This window comes from Crocuta crocuta, unplaced genomic scaffold (assembly GCF_008692635.1).
Source record: "Crocuta crocuta isolate KB4526 unplaced genomic scaffold, BGI_CrCroc_1.0 scaffold337, whole genome shotgun sequence".
In the NCBI taxonomy this organism is placed as follows: Eukaryota; Metazoa; Chordata; class Mammalia; order Carnivora; family Hyaenidae; genus Crocuta; species Crocuta crocuta.
Window position 1 is genome coordinate 3,606,763 of NW_027528873.1, and position 20,718 is coordinate 3,627,480.

Below are 20,718 nucleotides of genomic sequence, written 5' to 3' on the forward strand. Positions count from 1 at the left end.
AGACAGCAGTGCACATACTGGCTGCTAAGGCTGCCACTTGGAAGTGGTACACCGCACTCCCTCTGACTTTTCATTAGCCAGAGTAAGTGTGTGGTCACTCCTAGCTGCAAATGAGTAGGGAAGGGTAAAACTGATCCTGTGCCTAGAAAATGGAAGCTGGAATATTTGAAAACAGCCCTAATGACCTCACAGGAGCTCAGGGTCAATGGTCGGTGATTTTCCTAGCTCCCACAGCTCCTAAGTGGCAGAGCAGAGATTTGAACATTCAGCTCTTCTCCCTAGAAATCTTTGCTCTTTTCCTTTTCAAAAAAAAATTCTTTTAACTTATCTTTATTCTTTATTTTGAGAAAGAGAGAGAATGGGGCAGAGGGGAAGAGGGAGACAGAGAGAGAATCTTAAGTAGGCTTCATACTCAGCATGGAGCAGGGCTCCATCCCACAACCCAGGGATCATGACCTGAGCCAAAGTTGAGTCAGATGCTCAACCAACTGAGCCACCCAGGCGCCCCTGTGCTCTTTTCCCATGTTGCAAAGTGGCTATAGACATGGGAGCTAAAAACAGACTTATGACTCAAATTCTATCTCCAGTGTTCACCAGCTATGTTACCCCAATTATCAGGTCGTGTAACCTCTCAGAGCCTCATTTCTCTATAAAATAGAGATATTGGTGCAGGACTATGTTCTGAAAACCAGAACTTTATTCCTAAGTTTGGGGCAAACTCATTTGGCAGCCAGACAGACTCCATCAGAATGGGTGTGAGCCTATTTATAGTCATTCCTTATTTCACTCAGTGTGAATATTCATAGGTTTCACTATAGAAATATTAATGTATTTGATTACAGGCGCTGCCCCAGACCACAGGGATGTTATGCAATACACGGCATATGGAATTTAATTAATAAACTCTGGAACTCTCTCAATCTGAAACAGTCTGGCCCCAGGGTTTTGGATAAGGCACTATGGATCCTCAACGGGTTGCAGTAAGGATTAAGGGAGATGATGTGTCAAAAATTCTGAGCACTAGGCCCAGCATGTTGGAAGTGCTCAATACTTGGTGATTATTCTAGATCCCAAGCTCAAACTGACAAGACAGGAAAGAGTCTCCGGCTTGTGGAAGATCACCACAGGAACTGAAACCAAAGCAAGAAAAGAGTGGGAATGCTCCAGTTTTCACTTAACTCAAATCAGCAGGTCTCTTTGGTTGCTGAAAAGTCTATCCTAGTAAATAGAAGTCTTGAGCGCCTCAGACATCCTTGAGTGTATTTGTGGAATAATTCACTCTGATAGCAAATAGGGTCTTTGTGAAGGTCCTCCGAAAAGAGATAACATGCTTGATAACTTTAAGATGTATCAAATAATGTGCCCTTTCTAGCCATTGGGCAAGAGTCAGAGGTTTTGTGTCAACATTCACCTCCCAGAATCGTGGATCTTGCAAGGGAGTTCCAAAACCCTGTTCCTCTGAAGTCCTCAAGGCCCCACCTTGAGGGTGGTAGCTGAGACCCCATCCCTCACTCCGATCACCTTCCCTTCTACCTGTGGTTCTACATAAAAAAATCATTTGGCAACAGGTTTCTGCGGTTTTGGCCAAAAGACCTGCCCTCCTGTCCCCCCCAGCCCCCCAGGCTGAGAACCACAGCCCAGAGTGGCACTGCGTGCAGTGGTTAGAACCTTCGTAACACTGCCTGGGTTCTGATCTCTCCTGAACCACTCACTAGCTGAGTAATCTTGGGCAGGCTATGACCTCCATGTGACTGACTTTCCTCATCTGTAAAGGAAGATACTGATGGCTGTTGTGAGGATTAAATGAAGTTAGTTTGTGGAAAGTTCTTAAAACAGTGCCTGATGTAGTACACACCATAGAAATGCTGGTCACTATTAATACTATAGTATAGTGAGACTGTGGCCTGGGTCTTCTGTCTCTTACTCCAGGAGTCTTGTCCAACTAAATTCACATTTTTGAAAATAAATGTTGACAAGGATATGGAGAAATTGCTGATGGGAATGTAGAATGATGTGGCCCCCTGTGGAAAACAGTTTGGTGGTTCCTCAAAAAGTTAAACATAGAATCAGCTTATGGCCCAGTAATTCCACTCCTCATTATATACCCAGGAGAAATGAAAATAGGTGTTCAAACAAATAGTTGTACCCAAATATACATAGACACAGTATTCACAATAGCCAAAAAGAGGTAGAAACAATCCAAATGTCCATCAGTGGATGTCCAAATGTCCATCAGTGGATGAGTAAACAAAATATGGTGTATCAACACAATGGATTATTATTTAGCCATAAAAAGGAATGGAGTTCTGACACATGCAACATGGAGGAACCCTGAAGACATTGTTGCTAAGTAAAAGAAGCCAGATACAGAAGGCGGGCTCTCCAAAATACATTCATAGAGACAGAAAGCACATCAGTGATTGCCAGAGGCTGGTGGAAAGACGGATGGTGGGAACTAACTGCTTAATGGGTACAGGATCTCCTATGGGGGTGATAAAAAGGGTTTGGAACTAGATACAGGTGGTGGCTCTACAACACTGTGACTGTATTAAATGCCATTGAATGATATATTTTAAAATACTTAATTTTATGTTATACTAACTTCACCAGAATTAAAAAATAAATTCACTGCAAGGAAACTGTCACCAGACTTCAGTCAACAACAGCAGTTATGCTCATGCAGAAGGTTTTTGAGAGGTGAACTCCCTCACCCCAAGCATAGCACTAGGGAGCACCCTTTATCCCCCATGACCCCTGGAAAACTGTGAGCTCCCCAAACTGAGGGTGCCTGACTCAATTCTGATTCCCCAGCACCTGGCTTTGCACACAGGGGATCCTCCGGGAACCTAGGGCTCCAGGGGGTAACTGATGAAAGCATAGTGAGTACACACCAGCACTGTCCGCCAGTTGCCAGTTCTGCAGTATTGTGCCAGTGGCTTAAGCCTCCCGGCTTGTTTTCCTCACCACGAAATAGCATGGGATGATGGCGCTGTGTCTGGCTCACTGTGCCAACCCAGAGAGGTGATGCATCTCAAGCTGGTGGGGCCGGGTGGGCCCAGATGCAGGACCCAGCAGAAGGCAGCTGCTGCTCGCCTTAGGTTTTATTATTACTACTGGGAAACAAGCCTCCCCCAACCAGCTTTATTGAGATATAATTGACATACAACATTGTATAAGTTTGTTTAAGATGTACAACATGTTGATTTGATACACTTACATACTACAGAATGGTTACCGCTGCAGGGGAAGCTAACACCTCCGTTCCATGGTGGGAACCTTTAAGATGTAGTCTCTCGGCAACTTGCAAGATTGGTCAAGGGGATTCTTAGTCTATGTTCCTTTAAGAAACTGGTTTGGCTGCAACCGAACCTAAAATATTTTCCTGTCTTTGTCCAGCTCTAACAAAAAAATTAATTTTGTCTGTCATTTTTCTCTACAAATATATTTTTGTTCCTGAACCTCTACCATCTGCTACGCCTTGTCTGGAGTAAAATAAGAAATAAGAAGGTGTCTAATTTTATGGGAAAATAGATATGGACATTTTACACCAACTACATTGAATAGTGTCTTGTGAGGAAGAAACTCTGCGCTTTTTCTGGGTGACCTTGGGAATCACACAACCTCTCTGTTCCCGATCTCTACAATGAGGGTAAATATGGTACCTGCCTCATAGGATGCTGAGGACTGAATCAGTTACCAAAGGGCAAGCGCTGGTGCTTGGGGTGAGCTCCTTATTCACCATTATTACTGTTGGGGGGGGGGGGTAGTGGTGGTGGTATTGTTACTGTTACTCTGTGGTGGTCCCTACAGTCCCTCCGGACTCCCAGGTGTCCTAATTGCTACACAGCGGGTTGTACATTTTGCCAACCTGGTTGGTTTGCCAACCTGTCTACACAAGGAAAACCGAGTGTGAAGAAGGAGTGGGTGCATTTGGTGACCAAGTGAGTGAGATCTTCCCAATCTGAATACTCAGAATCCATGGTGAGGGACGCTGGAGAGAGAGAGAATGGGGTTTTCATGAAGTTCAGGATTCTTAACGTGTCATCACAGATATTATAGCTAGAGTCATCCTCAGCATGGAAGAACAGTGAGCAAATCGCTGGATTCCATCGAGGTTGTAGCTCTGTAGTTGGATCAGACCTTCCAGAAGTTTATAAGGATGGGGTGCCCTCCGCAGGGTGGGGTGACAGTTAACCAGATTCTGACAAGGTGGTAGATGAGCTTCAATCTACAGTAGCAGTGACACCGCTGGCCTGGGTCTGTGTCTGGGCCTAGAAATGTTTTGTTTGGCTGTGCTAAATTAAAACAACACAGAAATGTCACATAAAAGTCTGGATTTCAGGAGTTTTGGAAAGAGCAGGGAACCTGTAACACTGCACCTACCTTCCTTCGTGGACCCGAGGCTGGAGCTCCTATGCGCCCCCTGGTGGAGGGCCCTTGCGCCCACTGCCTACACCTGCTCCTGCCATTCACGCAGGCGACCCCCCTCTGGCCCCTAGGCATTGGAGGTGGCACCTCTGGTCTAAAATCCAAACACATCTGCGATACTAGAAGTGGCTTTCATTCATGTACTGACCATTTACTTTTTAACAAGTTACCTAAAGCAAGAGCCATTTGCCTTGAAATGAGAAATGGAAATAGAGCAGGACTTTCCAAATTTGCTAGGTATTATGCTGTATCATGGCTCTTTACACGCAGAAAATATTTATTTACAGACCTCATCACTTACCGCTTTTCACTAGCCACACTTTTTCTCTTCCCCAGCTATCTCCTAAATACAGGGTTCCTCTTGAGCTACTTGGATCCTCTAACTAAAGGAGTGGGAGCCAGGGTAAGAAAACTAGGCAGACTCCATCCAAGAATTCAGTTTACTCATCAGTTTTGCTTAAGTTAAGAAAAACAAGCTTCCACCATCCTCCTCTGGGCCTGTTTCTGAGCTCACACTTGGAAAGGTCAAATAAACACCATAAATCCATTAGAAGGCCTTCATATTAAGCCCCCGAGGCTTATGCTGTTTAGCAAGAGGCTAGGGTGATGACGTTTCCCAAGTGGAAGGAAGTTTGCCTGGCCTTGGCTATTTGCTAGAGCACAGGAGTCAACTGTCCCCATTAGCCTCGATGGTTGCAGGGTGCACGGGCTGGGGCTGAGTCAGGAAGGGGTGACCGTGGGGCTGCTGGTCGTACCTGGAGGGGAGAAGCACCCTCGTGGGGTCTGCTTTGGCTTCCTTCTCCTTTCTGAATTCTTCAGGCCAAACCCCAGGTGCAACCAGGTGGACTGGACAACCCGTTAGCTGCTGTCCGCCACTTGGCAGGGTCCCTCATCAGCCGCATATCTCACCACTTGCCTGCCACCCATGGATGGACTTTGTCGGGCCAGGGGCTCACCTCCAGTCCATCCAGGGATCTCCACACACAAAGAAAGAGCTATCCCTCCCTGACACACACGGAGCAAGGCTGAGGCTTGGGGCACAAAGACTGGGTGACAGTCAGCTGAGCTAGGTTTCTTCCTCAAGGACTGTCACCCCACTTCCCCAGGAGAGTGTGCCAACACGAGGGGTGTCCCAAACCATACTGCCTGAGTTCTGGTCCTTTTTGACCCCTTTTAGGTGGCTTTAAGCAAACTACCCAACCTCTCTCTGTGCCTCAGTTTCCTCAATCTGTAAGTGGGCATTCATAATAGTAGCTGCATCATTGGTAGTAAGGAGTAAGTACAGTAAGACTTAGACCATCTCCAGACATAAGAAGTACATCCTTGCTGTGACTATTTACATTTTTACTATTATTATTGCCAGAAATGCAGCCAAAGAGCCCAGAAGAACACCAAGTTAGACTTTGAAAATAGATCAGCACTCATGGCTTTCCTCATGCTTCTGCTTCTGATGAAAAGATTAAAGGAACTTCCCCAAAATAGAAGGGGCTGATGGGGAGGGCCAGAGTCTGGGATTTCACAGAGCTAGATTCGGACCCCGGCTTCCTGGTGCACCAGCTGCTGGGCCTCCCCAGCCCTCTGGTCAGAATTACCTGTGGTTAGTGACGTGGAGGCATCCTACTCGGGGCACCCCGTCCCGCTCTTCACACCACCTGACTCTGCTTTCACTTCGTTCTAAATGATCAACTGCTCTTGAACAACAGTAGCTGTCATGTTTGATCACCCAGGTGCGCCAGGCCTAAGCCCGTGCCTCTCATCTCATGCCCCCACACCCCCATGGGGCAGGCATCATCCCCCTTCTACAGAGGAAGCGGCTGGCCATGTACAGCCAGAATTCAGCTCTGGGCCTGGGCTGTGCCTCCTTCCAGCGACGCCTTCTCTTAAGCAGTGCGAAGTTCTCGGCAGGCGAGGGTGACTCCATTATTACTCATCAGCTAGAATTCAACTATAATTTGTCTTCTGGCCAAGCTTCTGGCCAGAGAGAGGCCAGGCCAGAACTTCTCTCACTCACTTCTGCTCTCTTTCTCTTTTTTTTTGTTTTTGACTGAAACTCCGATACACAGAATTGAACTAAACACAATCCTTAGTTGTAATACACTGTCATCGGTACCATTCATAGCCCTCTTTCATTCTAACTTGCATCTTTATGTATTTACTTTCTTATCATTTAATGCTTCCATGAATCTATCCCCCAACCCAAGGACTAGAACATCAGTAGTTGGGTACCTCCATGTCTGTACCTGGTTCATCCCTGCTAACAATTTTGTGTTTATTCTTCCTTATAGATTTTTCACTTATAGATGTATGTTTAAATGGCTTAGTTTTAGTCCATTTTTGAACTTTACTAGTTTGTCTGTCCCAGTACCACACTGTGTTCACTGCTGTGGCTTTAAGTAAGTCTTGCTATGTGGCCGGCAAGTCCTGCTGCCCCCACGCTCCTTATTCTTCTTCTTTAGAAGGGGACACGCCATGAAGAAGGGGGACCCATCCCTGACGGTCCCAACACTGCCCTGGATAAGACCTGCACCAACTGCCTCCGAAGGGCCATTGTGCTCCCTTTTGTGGTCAACCCCTGTTAGACGTGTTTGTTTCAGCATCTGTAGGGGCAGCCGGGCTTTCCCAGGACTGCAGTAGCTGAGAAAACGTATAGGGACGCAGGGACGGCCCATGGTGCAGGGCATATCAGAGCCAGAGCCCTCTGCCCAGCACCCTGCGGCTCTCCTCGCATGGCCAGGGGCTGTCCTCATCCAAAGCCAGGGTGTCCAGCCCTTGCGCAGCTCCCCAAGGCAAGCCCCAAGTTGAAAACGGCCAGATATTCTGGGAAATTTTTCAGCTGAGTCAGCAACATCCTCCACCAGGCCGAGGAACTGGCGCAGTGTGTTACTAATTCTATCTGCCTGTGGGACCTTGCTGGAGGGTTCTTCAGCCAGCCTAGGGCAGTGTAAAAGGGCTACTTTTTAAAAATGTGTTCCTTGCACCAGAAGAGCCGGGCTACAGTTTCCTTTTTTTTAAATTTTTTTATTTTTTAATGTTTTATTTATTTCTAGGAGAGAGAGAGAGACAGCGTGAGCAGGGGAGGATCAGAGAGAGAGGGAGTCACAGACTCTGAAACAGGCTCCAGGCTCTGAGCTGGCAGTCAGCACAGAGCCCGACGTGGGGCTCGAACCCACAAACCGTGAGATCATGACCTAAGCGAGTCGGACGCTTAACTGACTAAGCCACCCAGGCGCCCCTACAGTTTCCTTTGTAAAGAGGAGGTGTGTTGCAGCTGCCTCCTTGGTCAGAGACCAAGCGCCCATCAGGTGCAGAGCAGAGCTGTAAGGGCCGGGAAGTAAGGGCAGAGGCGGTCCCTACCCGGGGAAGTCCAGAGTCTGCAGGGGTGAAGAGGGCACCACCCGCAGGAAACGATGCTAGAGGAATTCATGGTGGTCGGGGATAGGGAAGCCATGCTTCCCAAATGGAAAATTAGACAATGATGTCTGGCAGCGGGACAGAATATTTCCAACAGGTGTAGTCCCATAAACTGCTCAGGTGAGTCACCATAATGACGAGAACCACACAAAGGCCTCTCTGCTGGGGAGAGGTATTTGGAGGACAGGCTCACCCAGCAGAGAGAGGAAGAGGAAGCTGCACCAGATGGGGAGGGGGAGAGGCAGGGAGACCCTCAGGAGGCTGCTTTTCATGGTGGGGTCAGGAGGTGACCAGAAGGCTGGTCCTGAAGATAGAAAGACAGGATGGATCAGAGATCCACCTTCCAGTTTAGAAGGTGGGAATTGAAGGGCTTGCTGGTAGGGCCAGTTTGGAAGGCAGAGGAGGGCAGAGGAGGGCAGAGGAGGGGCTTAGGAGCATGAGACATGGCCCCTGGGACAGGGATCTCACCAGAGAAGCACAGTGGGGAGGAGGAGGGGCCGCGGGAGGCATGTGGATTCCCTCCTGGGTGTTGGGATATGTGTGGAGCAGCCCCGTGGAGCGGGCGGGTGGACACTTGTATTGGAATCACTGGGGATCTCGTGAAATCACTGCTTCTGGTGCAGCTGTTCAGGGTAGGCCAGAGATCCCACATTCCCAACAGGCTCCCCACTGAAGCTGATGCTGTTGGTCCATGGATGGCTCACGAGGGTCCCAGACTGGAGCCGGGGCAGAGGCTGGTGTGACAGTGTCCCTGACTCAGATAATAGCAGGGGCTAAGTACCTGTCGAGATGAGATTGATAGTCGTTTTAGTTTCCCGTCCAAAATGAAAGTGTCCCAGGCTTCAGGGACACCACCACTGATCATTCCTGTCAGAATTCAGGGATATGAGAATGGAAAGGGACATGTGCCTTTTTGGAAATGTCTTCATTTGAAGAGCGAGGCACACGCCATCTCACAGTGTGCATTCATTCCTAGGACTCGCCTGGGCACCCTCATGGACACTTGGCAAAGATCGAGTGTACAGCCTCTATTCCCAGTAAGTTGAGGGCACTGACTTTTTTTTTTTTTTTTAACAGACTAGATCTTCTTCAACAACCGATTTTTGTTTCCTCAAAGTGTCATTTGAGAAAAACTGTGGACTCCTCCCAATGTTACACAAACGAGATTTCTTTGAACACATCTTAGAGATATGGCTTTAGAGCCAATAGGCATCCTTACCTAGCAGTAAAGCTAACTCTTATTCGTCTTCTAAAACTTCTCTTACCTGCAGCCTCCTCCAGGAAGCCATCCTAGATACCTCCAGGCTGGGCTAAGTGCCCCTCTTCCTGGCTCTCACAACTCCCCTTGCAACTCCTGCTCCACACAAAGCCATGTGGGCTGCCACCATTCATCCAGTCTCCCTGTCCCATCTGTAGCCCCGTGAGCCCCTGTGTGCCCGGTTCCCTGCTCAGGTCCTGCAAAGCAAGTTTAGAAGTAGAAGTATGATGAGTGCATGCATGTGTGATTCATCATTGCATCAGAGGGACAAGACTTTATCCTCAAAGTCCACAAAATGACACTGGGACTCTGGTATCCCTCCAAACCCTTCTTAAGAAGACTTTGATTATAACAGTGACGTCCTCGTGCTTTGATTTCCCCATCTGCAGAATGGGTCAATGAAGATATCTTACATTGTTCAGGGAAAGTTCAGGTTTTCTGTCAATAGAGACTGACCTTGACCCTGTACAAGAATGGAAGCTGAGCTAGGGTTTCTCTCCAGTACTGCTCCCCACACCCCTGCCAGGCTCTCAAGCGGCTGAACAAGTTATGGGATCTTCTTCCCATCTCCCCAGTCCTCCCCAACCTAAACACACAGGGGCTTCCCAGCCTGCAACTGCTTAGAGGCTGAGGAGGCTCAACAGGGGCTGAGGCCACAAATCTCCAGGGAGACCTGAGCCTCTCCTCCACGCCCCACCCCAACACCTGCCTGGAGCCATTCATTCTTCCTCACAGCGGGGTGAGGGCAACAGCTGACACCCACCCACAGGCTTTGGCAGGGCCCCGGGCATAGCAGAGTGAGGGGGCAGGCAGCTCCTGCTCTGCTGAGATCTGGGCCAAGAGAGCAGAGAGTATCCGTGGATACAAGGCCCTCAGATGAAGGATTCAGGTCACCAGATTACCCATTCCTTCGGCACAGCTAATGTGAGCCTGTGGCTAAAACGGGCCTTGCTTGGTAAATCTGAGTGCAGCCTCTGAGCAGCCAGCCCCCTGCCTTTGATCATATAGCAGGTTATGGCCAGCCCACCCCTCCTGGGTCTGGCTCAGTACCACCTCCCCCAGGAAGCCCACCTTGCCTGTGCTAGCAGCTTGGGAGCCACGACCCTAGATCTCCGAGGTTTACCTAACATTTATCTCACAGGCTTCACTGGCCTTGCCTTTCACTTTTTCATGTACATTTAAGCCCAATTTGTTTGGGTTCAGTTAGAGTCCTTCCGCTGCCAGGATTAAATGTGATTTCTGTTCTGCCAAGTGCCAGCCGTGGAAGGGACCCTGAGCCTTCTTGCCAAACCACTTGCCACACTGATAGAAGCTGAGACCCTAAGGAGGAAGGCAAAGCCACTCTGCCAGCTGGTGGCTGAGGCCAGCCAGAGCCCAGGGCTGCTAGCTGCTTGGCCACTTTCCGCGCAGCTGTGCTTCAGGTTCCGGGTGAGGGGGCCCTGAGATGGAACTGAACAGAGATGAACTGAGCTTGAGGTGCGCCTCACTCCCTGTTCATTCTCAGTCCCCAGCCCTGCGCCGCCGGCCCCTCACTGGCTACCCGTGCTGCCAGTCTGCCCCCATATCCTTTGTCGCTGGGGATGGGGAATCATTCAGCTGGGTGAGGAGGAAGGTGAAGGAAAAGAATGCTGATGGGTTGAGCGAAAAAGGAGAGGGTCCTGTGGCCACAGTGGGGGTGGTTTATCCAGTGGTCAGAGACTGGGGTGCTGAAAGGGGCATTTAGGGATGTGGCTGGGCTCCATGGCATGACCCAGGGGTGGGCAGCTGGGTGGAGGAGAGTGTCCTGAGCACGAGGCAGCCCAGAACCAGGAACCTGAGTGAAGAGGGCGTTGTGCCTGTGGAGGATTGCGTCAGAGGCGGGCGGCAGATATGGACAGAGAGGGGACCTGGGAGGCCAGGCCAGAGCCCTGACAAACAAGGGGCCAGAGGTCAGTAGATGAAAACAGCAAGGATCAGAGCCAAGGGGTGCGAGGAGGAGCTGGGACTTCTCACAAGTGGATGGCAGGTGCAGAGCTGCAGATGTGGCAAGGAGTCCTGCCCACCTCCTGGGCCTGCGGGCACAGACGGCCCCCAGGGAAGGCCAAGGGGCTGTGGAGCCTGGGAGAGAATGCCCCATGCACAGAAAGGGGGGGGGAGCTCCAGAAGAAGTCAGGGGCACAATTTTCTGTGTATAAAGCTGCAGTTCCAGAGAGCACAGAGGAAGATTCGCTGAGGTTTGGGGCCAGAGGTGAGGAGGCACAGGGCCTTATGGGGAGGATGGCACTCGAGAGAAGCGATGGCCACAGGCAGAAAATCTACTGGCTCTTCTCGTCCATCACGCCACCTTCCTTCACATCCCCGCTCCATTTACTCTTCCCTCGGAGTACGTTTTCATCCTGCAGGAGCACCTCCCTGAATAACATTCAGACTGGATGTGCAGAGGCTCTTTCGGGATCTGACCTGTAGCTGCTCTTTGCTCCAAGACAGTGCAGTCCCCCTGTGCTGGGAGTGCTGTGGAGCCTTCAGGTGACCACTCTCCTGCTGGACACACCTTCCTGGAGAGGACTGGGTCCGGGAGCTGGGCGGGCCATGACAGGCGCTTCCCCCAGGCTATCGCATGCGGAGAGCAAGGCCAGGCTGTCCCAGATGCTGAGCTCAGAGTTCTTGGAGGGATTACCTGATGTTTGCTCCACACCCAGTCTTGCCCATGCACACAGAGCTGCCCGTTCTCTGCCTGATTTTTCCACCATCCTGTCCCTGTCTTCCCAGGATTTATCCAAACGTCTAGGCTGCCGACTGCCTTTTGTGCTTTCCAGTACTGTTGTCAGACCCTTTACACACATATGTGCACACAGGTGCACATCTCCTCTGCCCTTTCGGGAGACATGGGTGGGAGAGGTATAAGTGGGTGGTCCAGGCTGCCCCCTTGAGCACAGCCCCACACAGTTCAGTTTTCTGAACTGTGGTGTTTTCTAGCACACTTTGTTCTGGGTTCGCCCCTTCGGAGGATTCCCACGTCCTCACTCCGCAGTGTTGCCCGGGGAAGACCATGCATTATTTAGGACTGTACTGCTGTGCTGCACTCCTATGCGCATGAAGGTTCTCCCTCACTCCGTATCCCAGGGAAAACTGTGGGCCACACCTGCACTGTGGGGACCATCTGTGCCAGCGACGCTTGCTGGCATAGAGTTCATCAGAAAACACAGCTTCTGTCCCAGCTGCCATCACAATGCTTTTTGCTGGGGAAACAGTGAAGCTTGCTAAGAGAAAACTCCAGATTCCAAATGCTTTCTTAGATATAAGCTGGGGTCCCTGTTGACCATGGCAGGGCCAGTTGGTACAGGGATGCCTTATATTTTAGAAGGGAGTGGGTAATGACATTTATCCATTTGCGTAATTAAGAGGAGTGACACTTGACAGGTGTAGACAGAGAAGGCAGAGGAGCCAAGCCATTGGGGAGAAGATGACACTTAGCTGGGGTCCTAGAAAGCAGGCAGGCTTCTGGAAGGCAGGGAGGGTCTAACATCTGAGGGAGCAGCATGAGAGGAGGCCCAGAGACATGCAGGCAATTCTCTGAGTCTTCCAACACCAAAACCATAGTCTGTGGATAAGCAATTAGCACAGTGTCTGCACATAGAGCGTGTATGTGATTGCCCGTATGCGTGTCTTCTCATTTCTTTTCCCGAAAACAAATGGTACTCAGGTCTACTTAAGTTCCGATTTCAAGGCTGTCACTCAAACCTTCCCCCATCTGCTGACCATTGTCTATAGCTGCTGCAAAAGAATTTCATCTCCTGACCTTAAAATGTTGATCTTTTTTTCAAAATATTAATGTAGGGATGGATGGATATAGGGTAGGACTCACATCTTGGCATCTTCCACCGCAGGCAGAGGGGACATCAAGGGCCCAGGGAAGCTGCTTAAGCCACCAATCCCTGCGTGAAATCTCCACCATTCACTGATACATCACAGATATGGACTCTTGAAGCCAGATGATCTAACTTCCCCACTTCACCAACAGCAAAACAGAGTCCCTGGGAAGTTCTGTGGCTTACCTGGGGGTGTACAGGGGCTTGATGGAGAATTACGGAAAATTCAGGTCACCGCAGAACCTTGGAAATGATTGCCTGGTGATATTTTTAGCATGGACCCAGACATTCAGCCCCAGCTTCAATAAATCTTCATCAGGAGCAGAGCAGTGTTGTCAATTAGGACGATGTACTGAAGCATGTTTAGAACCATAGTAAGTAAGTTGTTACTATTTTAAAGGTGCCTCTTGGGCTGATGGCTGAGATAAGACCTACTGTAGAGAGAATGTCTTTAAGGCAAGGAGCCTGCTATAGCATACTGTCATCACAACACGTGGCTGGGGGTGTTTCTCTCCCCACTTTACAGATGAGAAAAACGTGGTTCCCAGAAGGTGCGCCAACTGCCTGGCCCACTGGCAGTGGGAGTGGGAGAAGGGACTCCAAGCCAGCCTCCTCTCCCCACTTGGCCCCGCCGAGGCCCCTGGGAAGACGTCTGGCTTGCGCTGTGTCCACACCCCCCAACCACAGAGGGGAGGCACTCCTGACTCAGTCAGTGATCTTTTATTTTTCTTAACGTTAAATGCATTTTTGATGCATAAATACACAGAAAGCATGCAAATCTCAGGTGGCGAAGCTGGATGGTTTCTATCAACTGAACACACTGGTACAGCCAGAACTTGTCAAAGAGCAGGACAAGTACCTGGCCCCCAGCTTCCTCCTGCTCCTCCTTTTTTTTTTAAATGTTTATTTATTTTTGAGAGAGAGGGACAGAATGTGAGTGGGGAAGGGGCAGAGAGAGAGGGAGACACAGATTCCAAAGCAGGCTGTAGGCTCTGAGCTGATTGCACAGAGCCCGACTGGGTCTCGAACTCAGACTATGAGATCATGACCTGAGCCGAAGTCGGATGCTCAACCGACGGAGCCACCCAGGAGCCCCTCCTCCTGCCCTTCCTAATCACCTCCTGCCCAGTATCACCACTGCCCTAATGTCATCGTCCTGTTTGGGAAACTTTATAGGTGAAACCACACAAAATGTATTTTTCTTTCACTCAAAATTACATTTGTGACTCATCCGTGTTTTTGCATGTAATTGTGTGTCCTCTTTCTGATGGCTGGTTAGTGTTCTGCTATGTGAAGATACACAATTTATGCTTACATTCCACCGCTGGTGGACAGTAGAATTGTTTCCAGATTGGTGCTGTTACAGATACTGCTTCTGGGGCACCTGGTTGGCTCAGTGGGTTAAACGTCTGAACTCTTGACTTCGATCTCACAATTTGTGGGTTTGATCCCTGCATCAGGCTCTGTGCTGACAGTGCAGAGCCTGCTTGGGATTCTCCCGCCCCCCTCACCCCCTGCCCCTCCCCTGCTCACTCTCTGTCTCTCTCTCAAAATAATTACATAAACTTTAAAAACAAATAGTGCGTCTATGAGCATTCGTGTACTTGCATTTGGGATACTGGCCCACACCGGAAGTGAGTCTGCAGGCCATAAGCTCAGCTTTAGTGTTCCACAACAGCTATGCCAGCTTGCATGCTCTCCGCGTTATGAGGGCTCCAGTTCCTCCTCATCCTCGTCAGCTCTTGCTATTGTCTTATTTTCCTTTTGGCCTGTTTTGGCAGGCAGGCAGCAGAGTCACATTATGGTGTTAATTTAAAGTTGAGCACTTTTTCACCTACTTATTGGCCATTTGCATATGCACTTTTGTGAACAAGGACTCCTCTTTCATTGTCTTAGTTGGAAAACATTTCTGAAAATGGCTCCTATGCTGAAAGATTCTGTGTTTCTCTTCCCACCTGGTTGATCATTGCTAAACCTCCACATTTGGCACTTCCCAGAAGGGTCCCAAAGCCAAGGGGAGTCAGAAAAAGAAGAGTCGGAGGGTGGGCCCAGCCAACACTGGGCATCCCCGGAGCCTTGGAAGTTCCACAGCGGCCGGCTGCCGCACAGCCATCAGTTCAAAGGTCACTCAGAAATTAGGAGAGATGACTTACATTTCACATTTAGAGCTAAAGACATGCCCCGACCCCCCAGCTCCCACCACCTTTCTCGCTTCCTTTGGAGTTGGGCTCTGGACTGATTTCAAAGACCACAGAGGAATGAATGGATAAACAGAGTTCTTTCCTTCTGCTCAGCCCCTAACGAGGCAGAGGGTACACAGGGCATTGGGTTTGCTGAAAAGGCTTAGCGTTTTGGGCACTGAGGACCTGATGTGTGCCTAGAGCTTTAAAATATTTAAGAAAGCTTTCAAGCTCTGACATGATTATCAAACATTAACAGCTCAGAATTTTCCTGATGCAAAGTGCCGGCCCATCTCCCCTCACTCAGAGAAGTAACTGCCGGCCTCCCAGCTAGAGCCTACCTGTTACCAGCCCTCCCCAGGCTTATTCTCACAAAGGACAACCAACCAAATGCCCGGGTGGGGAGGAGATAGCTAGCAGTGGCATGTGTTCAACACCCACTCTGTGCTGGTCATCGTGCTAAGTGCACTACACTTTCCAGCTCACTGAATCCCCACCACAATTAAATCCCCACCTCAATTAAAACTGCCCTGTTCTCCTGGGACTTACAGGAGAGTGGGGAGCTGAGGCAGAAATGGTGCCAAGAGCCATTTATTCCAGTAGCTTAAAACATCTGTAGAGGACATGCCCCGAAGCAGAACATCAATTCGTTCGCTGAATAGACAATTGCTGGGCTATCTCCCTGTGCGCAGACTGACAGCCATAGGTCCAAGGACAGGTGAGTCAGGGTCATGTCCTTTAAGAAGCTCACAGGCTGCTTGTAACAAGGAATGGAATTGGAAAGTCTTGCCGCGTTTGTCTAAGCGGAGGAAGAGTGCACTTCTGGTCCGTACCCCCTGTGCATGGCACCCACCTATGCTCTGCCCATGCCATGAGTGAGGCCCCGCTGCTGGCCTGGGCACTTACCGGCCATGTGACCTTGGGCAAGTGGCTTACCCTCTTTGTGTTTCAGTTCCCTCCTCCTTAAAATGGGGATGGGGCACCTGGGTCGCTCAGTCAGTCAAGCATCAGACTCTTGGCTTCATCTCAGGTCATGATCTCATGTTTTCATGAATTTGAGCCCTGCATCGGGCTCTGCGCTGACAGTGCAGAGCCTGCTTGGGATTCCCTGTCTCTCCCCTCTCTGTGTCTCTTTCCTACTAATGCTGTCTCTTTATCTCTCAAAATAAATAAACTAAAAAAATTTTAAATAAATAAAAATAAAATGGGGGTAATAATAATACTTACAATAATAATTTCTACCCCAAAATGTTGTTGGGATATAAGTTTGATAACACATTCCTGTGAGCTGAGCTCAGCACAGCACCTCACCACGTAATAAGTCTCCAGTAAAGAGTAACTATGATTAACCTGAAACTAATATGACACTGAGTGTCAGTTATACTCAAATAAAAAATATATAAATAATAGATAATTTAAAGTAACTATAATTGGGGGGGAGTTGGTCAAGAGAGGGAAACCCACAAATTAAAGTAACTATAAATAGATAAGAAGATCGGGGTTTGGGAAGGGATGTTCACAGAGACATGACTTGGGGAGTATGGCAAAGCTTGGATCCGAACAGGTGGGGGACAGGGTTAGGGAGAGCTAGATATAATGATGTAGGTATGGGAAAGACGGGGATGCCTCAAGAGAGGTGTCAGGTGTGGGCCTAGGCATGGTGACTGAGGGTAAGTGATCCCTCCCTGGCCAACTGTGAGCGTTTGTATGAGGGTCAGAAGAAGATACAGAGGCGAGAATGTTTAAAGTCACCAATCCTGCATACAGATTTGCCTCTGCACAGCCTTGCCCCGAGTGAAGGAGAGCTGGGGACACGCTGGAATGTGGCTTCCAGTGCACTGGCCACGTCCTCCTTCAGTTTACATGGCTCTCTGTATTAACTCTGCAGCTCTAGCAAAGGAAAATTCTCCAAAACACACTCTTGACCACTTTCCCATCCATTATGATATTATTCCTATCACGACTCTTGTACTTAACACTTATAGTTTTATTGCATCTTAGCACATTATAGAATGTTTTTAAACTATCACTTGTTCTGTTACCAATAAAGCATTCAGATGCAGCTTCAAGGGGTGCCTGGATGGCTCAGTCGATTAAGTGTCTGACTCTTGATTTCAGCTGGGGTTATGATCTTACATTTGCAAGACTGAGCCCCAAAACAGGCTCTGTGTTGACAGCACGAAGCCTGCTTGGGATTCTGTCTTTCTTTCTCTCTCTCTCTCTCTGCCCCTCCCGACTCTCTCTCTCTTTAAAGAAAAAAATCTTTAAAAAAAAAGATGCACCATCAGGCCTCCAGTGTGATACCATAGGCTTGGGGAAACTAGGCCTGTACAAGCCATATGAGACAACATGTGACCACCATCCTCTTTATTTGTGACCCAGCAGACCCATTCCTCTCCCTCCAAACCTTCCAGCCTATCCTATTTTATGCCTCTGTGCCTTTGCCTGTTCTCTCGGCCTAGAATACTCCCCTCACTAACATGACATACAACTCCTATTCATCCTTCAAAACCTCGTCAGTAATCCTCCCTTTGAAGATTATGAATTCTTCCATAGGAACTGCCCAGTTTCTGTCCCTTGTGCATTTAGGAGTCATTGCATACATTACACTCTATTATAATTATTCACCTGTTTAAACTCTGGACCACGAGCCCTCCTCCACTTCCAGGGCTGCCTCTGGCCTTGGTTTAGTTATCTCTGTAACACTAGGTCCAATCAGAGGGCCTGGAAGAGAATAAGAGCTTAATAAATATGTGTGCGATAAAACTAAACTTGGTCCTACGTCCAGGTGTTCTGTGGGTTATGGATTTTAATTCATGAATTTCCCCAGAACTGGATTTTAGAAGAAAATGCATCCCTCTGCTAATTATCAAAAGATGCTACAGGAGAAGTTTGAGCGTTCAAAGGAATTTCAAACAGCCTCCCAAGCCTCACCTGTTCAGATCCCTTCCTAGGTCAGAGGCTTTCATTTTTATCACGACCTGCCAAGAGAAGTATTTTTTCCATTGAAACACACTGAACATGCACATCAGAGAAAAAGCTGTCATGGAATGATACTTACTCTTGCCATGGTCATTGTTCTCCATTTTCCCTTTCTTCTCTTTCTTTTTTTAAAATTGCTGGTCACCATCCAATGAATTGATTTCAGGATTCTTTTTTTTTTTTTTTTTTTTTTTTTTTTTTTTTTTGGGGGGGGGNAGAATCTGAAGCAGGCTTCAGGCTCCCAGCTGTTAGCACAGAGACCGATGCGGGGCTCCCAGCTCACCAATGGCAAGATCATGACCTGAGTGGAAGTCAGATGCTTAACTGACTGAGTCACCCGGGCATTCCTCTTTTCTTTTTTCTTTTTTTTTTAAATGTTTGCTTATTTTTGAGAGAGAGAGAGAGAGAGAGAGAGAGTGAGTGGGGGAGGGGCAGAGAGAGAGGGAGACACAGGATCTGAAGCAGCTCCAAGCTGCAAGCTGTCAGCACAGAGCCCCAGGCAGGGTTCCAGCTCCTGAACTACAAGGTCATGACCTGATCTGAAGTCCAACACTTAACCAAATGAGCCACCCAGGCACCCCGATTTCAGGATTCTTTAGTCTAATCCGTTGCTTCCCACAGTTTGAAAACCCCTTCTTTAAGCCTCCAGCTAAAATAACCGAAGAAGGCTTCCTGGAGGAGGAGCCCTGGCGGCCAGCTCAGAGGAGCAGGTGGGCTGGTGGTGGGTGGGGAGATGGTAGGCAGAGGTGAGAAGGTGTGCAAGGCACTGGCAAGACTAATCCATTTCCCTCTCGTTGCAGCCGAGCCCCTGCCTCTGATGGACCTGTGCCGGAGATCCATCCGCCTGGCCCTAGGCCGCCAACGCCTACGGGACATCGGCGCCCTGCCCCTGCCTCAATCTCTCAAAAACTATCTGCAATACCAGTGAGGCTGAGGAGCAGCAGTGGGGACCCACACACACCACGGCCTGGGCCTGTCCTCTCACGGTCACACAGTACATTCAGGAAGGTGTCCTCCTCCTCGCCCCAGAGCGCCAGGACACTCCGTTCTTTGAAAGGACCGGGACGCGTCGCCAACTTCGAAAGTGAAATGTCTCTTGCCAACAGTATTTGCCGCCCTGGAGGCAGCTCTCCTAAGTCGGGCACCTCCTTGGGAGCCGCGAGGAGCCTGGGGCCTGCGCCCAGCGGAGATCCTGCCCACCACCAAGACACAGCGGCCCTGGCATTGAGCAGAGAGCCTTATTGAAGAGAATGAATAAAACATTTGGGCGGGAGCCTTGCTGTTGTGTGCCCGGGTGCAGACAGGGCCAGGGGAAGACTGGCCAGCTCGGGAGGAAATTGCGTCTGAATAACGAACGAGGAAAGCAGCTTGATGCCGGTGCCCGTCTGGGCCCCCACCCCTGACACTGTACTTTGCGCCCCTTTGAAAGACTGTTACCCAGGGATGCCCGGTTGCAGAATTGGCCAGTGGACAGAGCAGTGTGTAGACCCCTTCCAGCTGACCTCTTTGCACGTTGTTTACTCACCCCTTGGCGTGCCCTCTGTCCCCACCGCTGACCCGCAGCTCGCTGGCTGCCCCAGGCACCCCTCTTCAGGGAAGCTGAGTCTGACTAATTCACCCCAGGGACAGAGTGTAGCCTTTATTATTATTATCTTATGTTTCATGGTATTTTAAAAGAGGAATGTGGTGAAGGCAGTACTTAGTCCAAAGGTGCTAATGGGGGAATTGGGGGCACTGTGACACCCGAGTGGATGATGTCACAGGCTGGGGAGCCTCCCTGGGGCTCTGAGGGTCTCTGGGCAACCGTCCATTCGGATGTTCCTAGCGCCACAAAGCTTTATTTGAGCGAATTATTTTTTCACTTTAGGAGACATATACGAGTTTGTTTCTGTTTCAAGCGTGTGTGTGATGTGCTGTTTATTTATCAGCTTGGGGCCGCAGGGGTAGCCCGGGACCGGAGGGGTGGCCGTGGGGAGCCGCTTCCCTGCGCGCTCCGAGCCCGGGCCTCCCCTGCGGACGCCGCCGCCCGCTGCTGCCAGTGGGCGTCTCCCGTGCGCTTCCGGAGCTCTCTGCGCAGACTCGTTTCTAACTGGAAATCGTCACGGCAGTGGGATCCCAGAGCCCCAGCCGGCACTGCCTTCCCCGACTTTAATGTGAATTTGATGAATGAGGAGCGTTTCTAATAAAGTTTGCTGTTCAGTCCTTCCGCTGTTTACTAAATGCTGCGTGGGGAGCTTTGGGAGGGTGTCTTCCTCTAGCCTGGCTGGTGGGTTCCCAGGCCCTCAGAAGGCAGGAGTGCAAACCCCTCCCCAGGCTCTTCGTGCCTCTTCTGTCTTTTTTTTTTTTTCTTCTAATGTTTATTTCTTATTGAGAGACAGAGACAGAACGTGAGCAGGGAAGGGGCAGAAAGAGAGACACAGAATCTGAATCACGCCTCAGGCTCTGGGCTGTGAGCACAGAGCTGGATGTGGGGCTCGAACGTCAGGAACCAGGAGATCATGACCTGATCTGAAGTCCGATGCTCATCTGACTGAGTCCCCCAGGTGCCCCCTTGCCTCTTCTGTCTTGTTCCCACTTGAGCCCAAACCTGAGGCATTTTACAAAGGCCTGC

At 49.6% G+C, this 20,718-nt stretch overlaps 1 protein-coding gene across 1 annotated transcript in view; it reads left to right on the top strand.

Annotated features, from left to right (window-relative positions):
* The window catches only part of SPSB4 (splA/ryanodine receptor domain and SOCS box containing 4), a 79,322-nt gene extending 59,318 nt beyond the window's left edge, over positions 1 to 20,004 (top strand). Inside the window, exon 3 of the mRNA XM_077756656.1 lies at positions 18,908 to 20,004. Within this exon, the coding sequence (XP_077612782.1) occupies positions 18,908 to 19,035 (128 nt within the window). The 3' untranslated portion in view covers positions 19,036 to 20,004. The remainder of the gene's footprint in view (positions 1 to 18,907) is intronic.
* Positions 20,005 to 20,718: the final 714 nt, after the last annotated feature.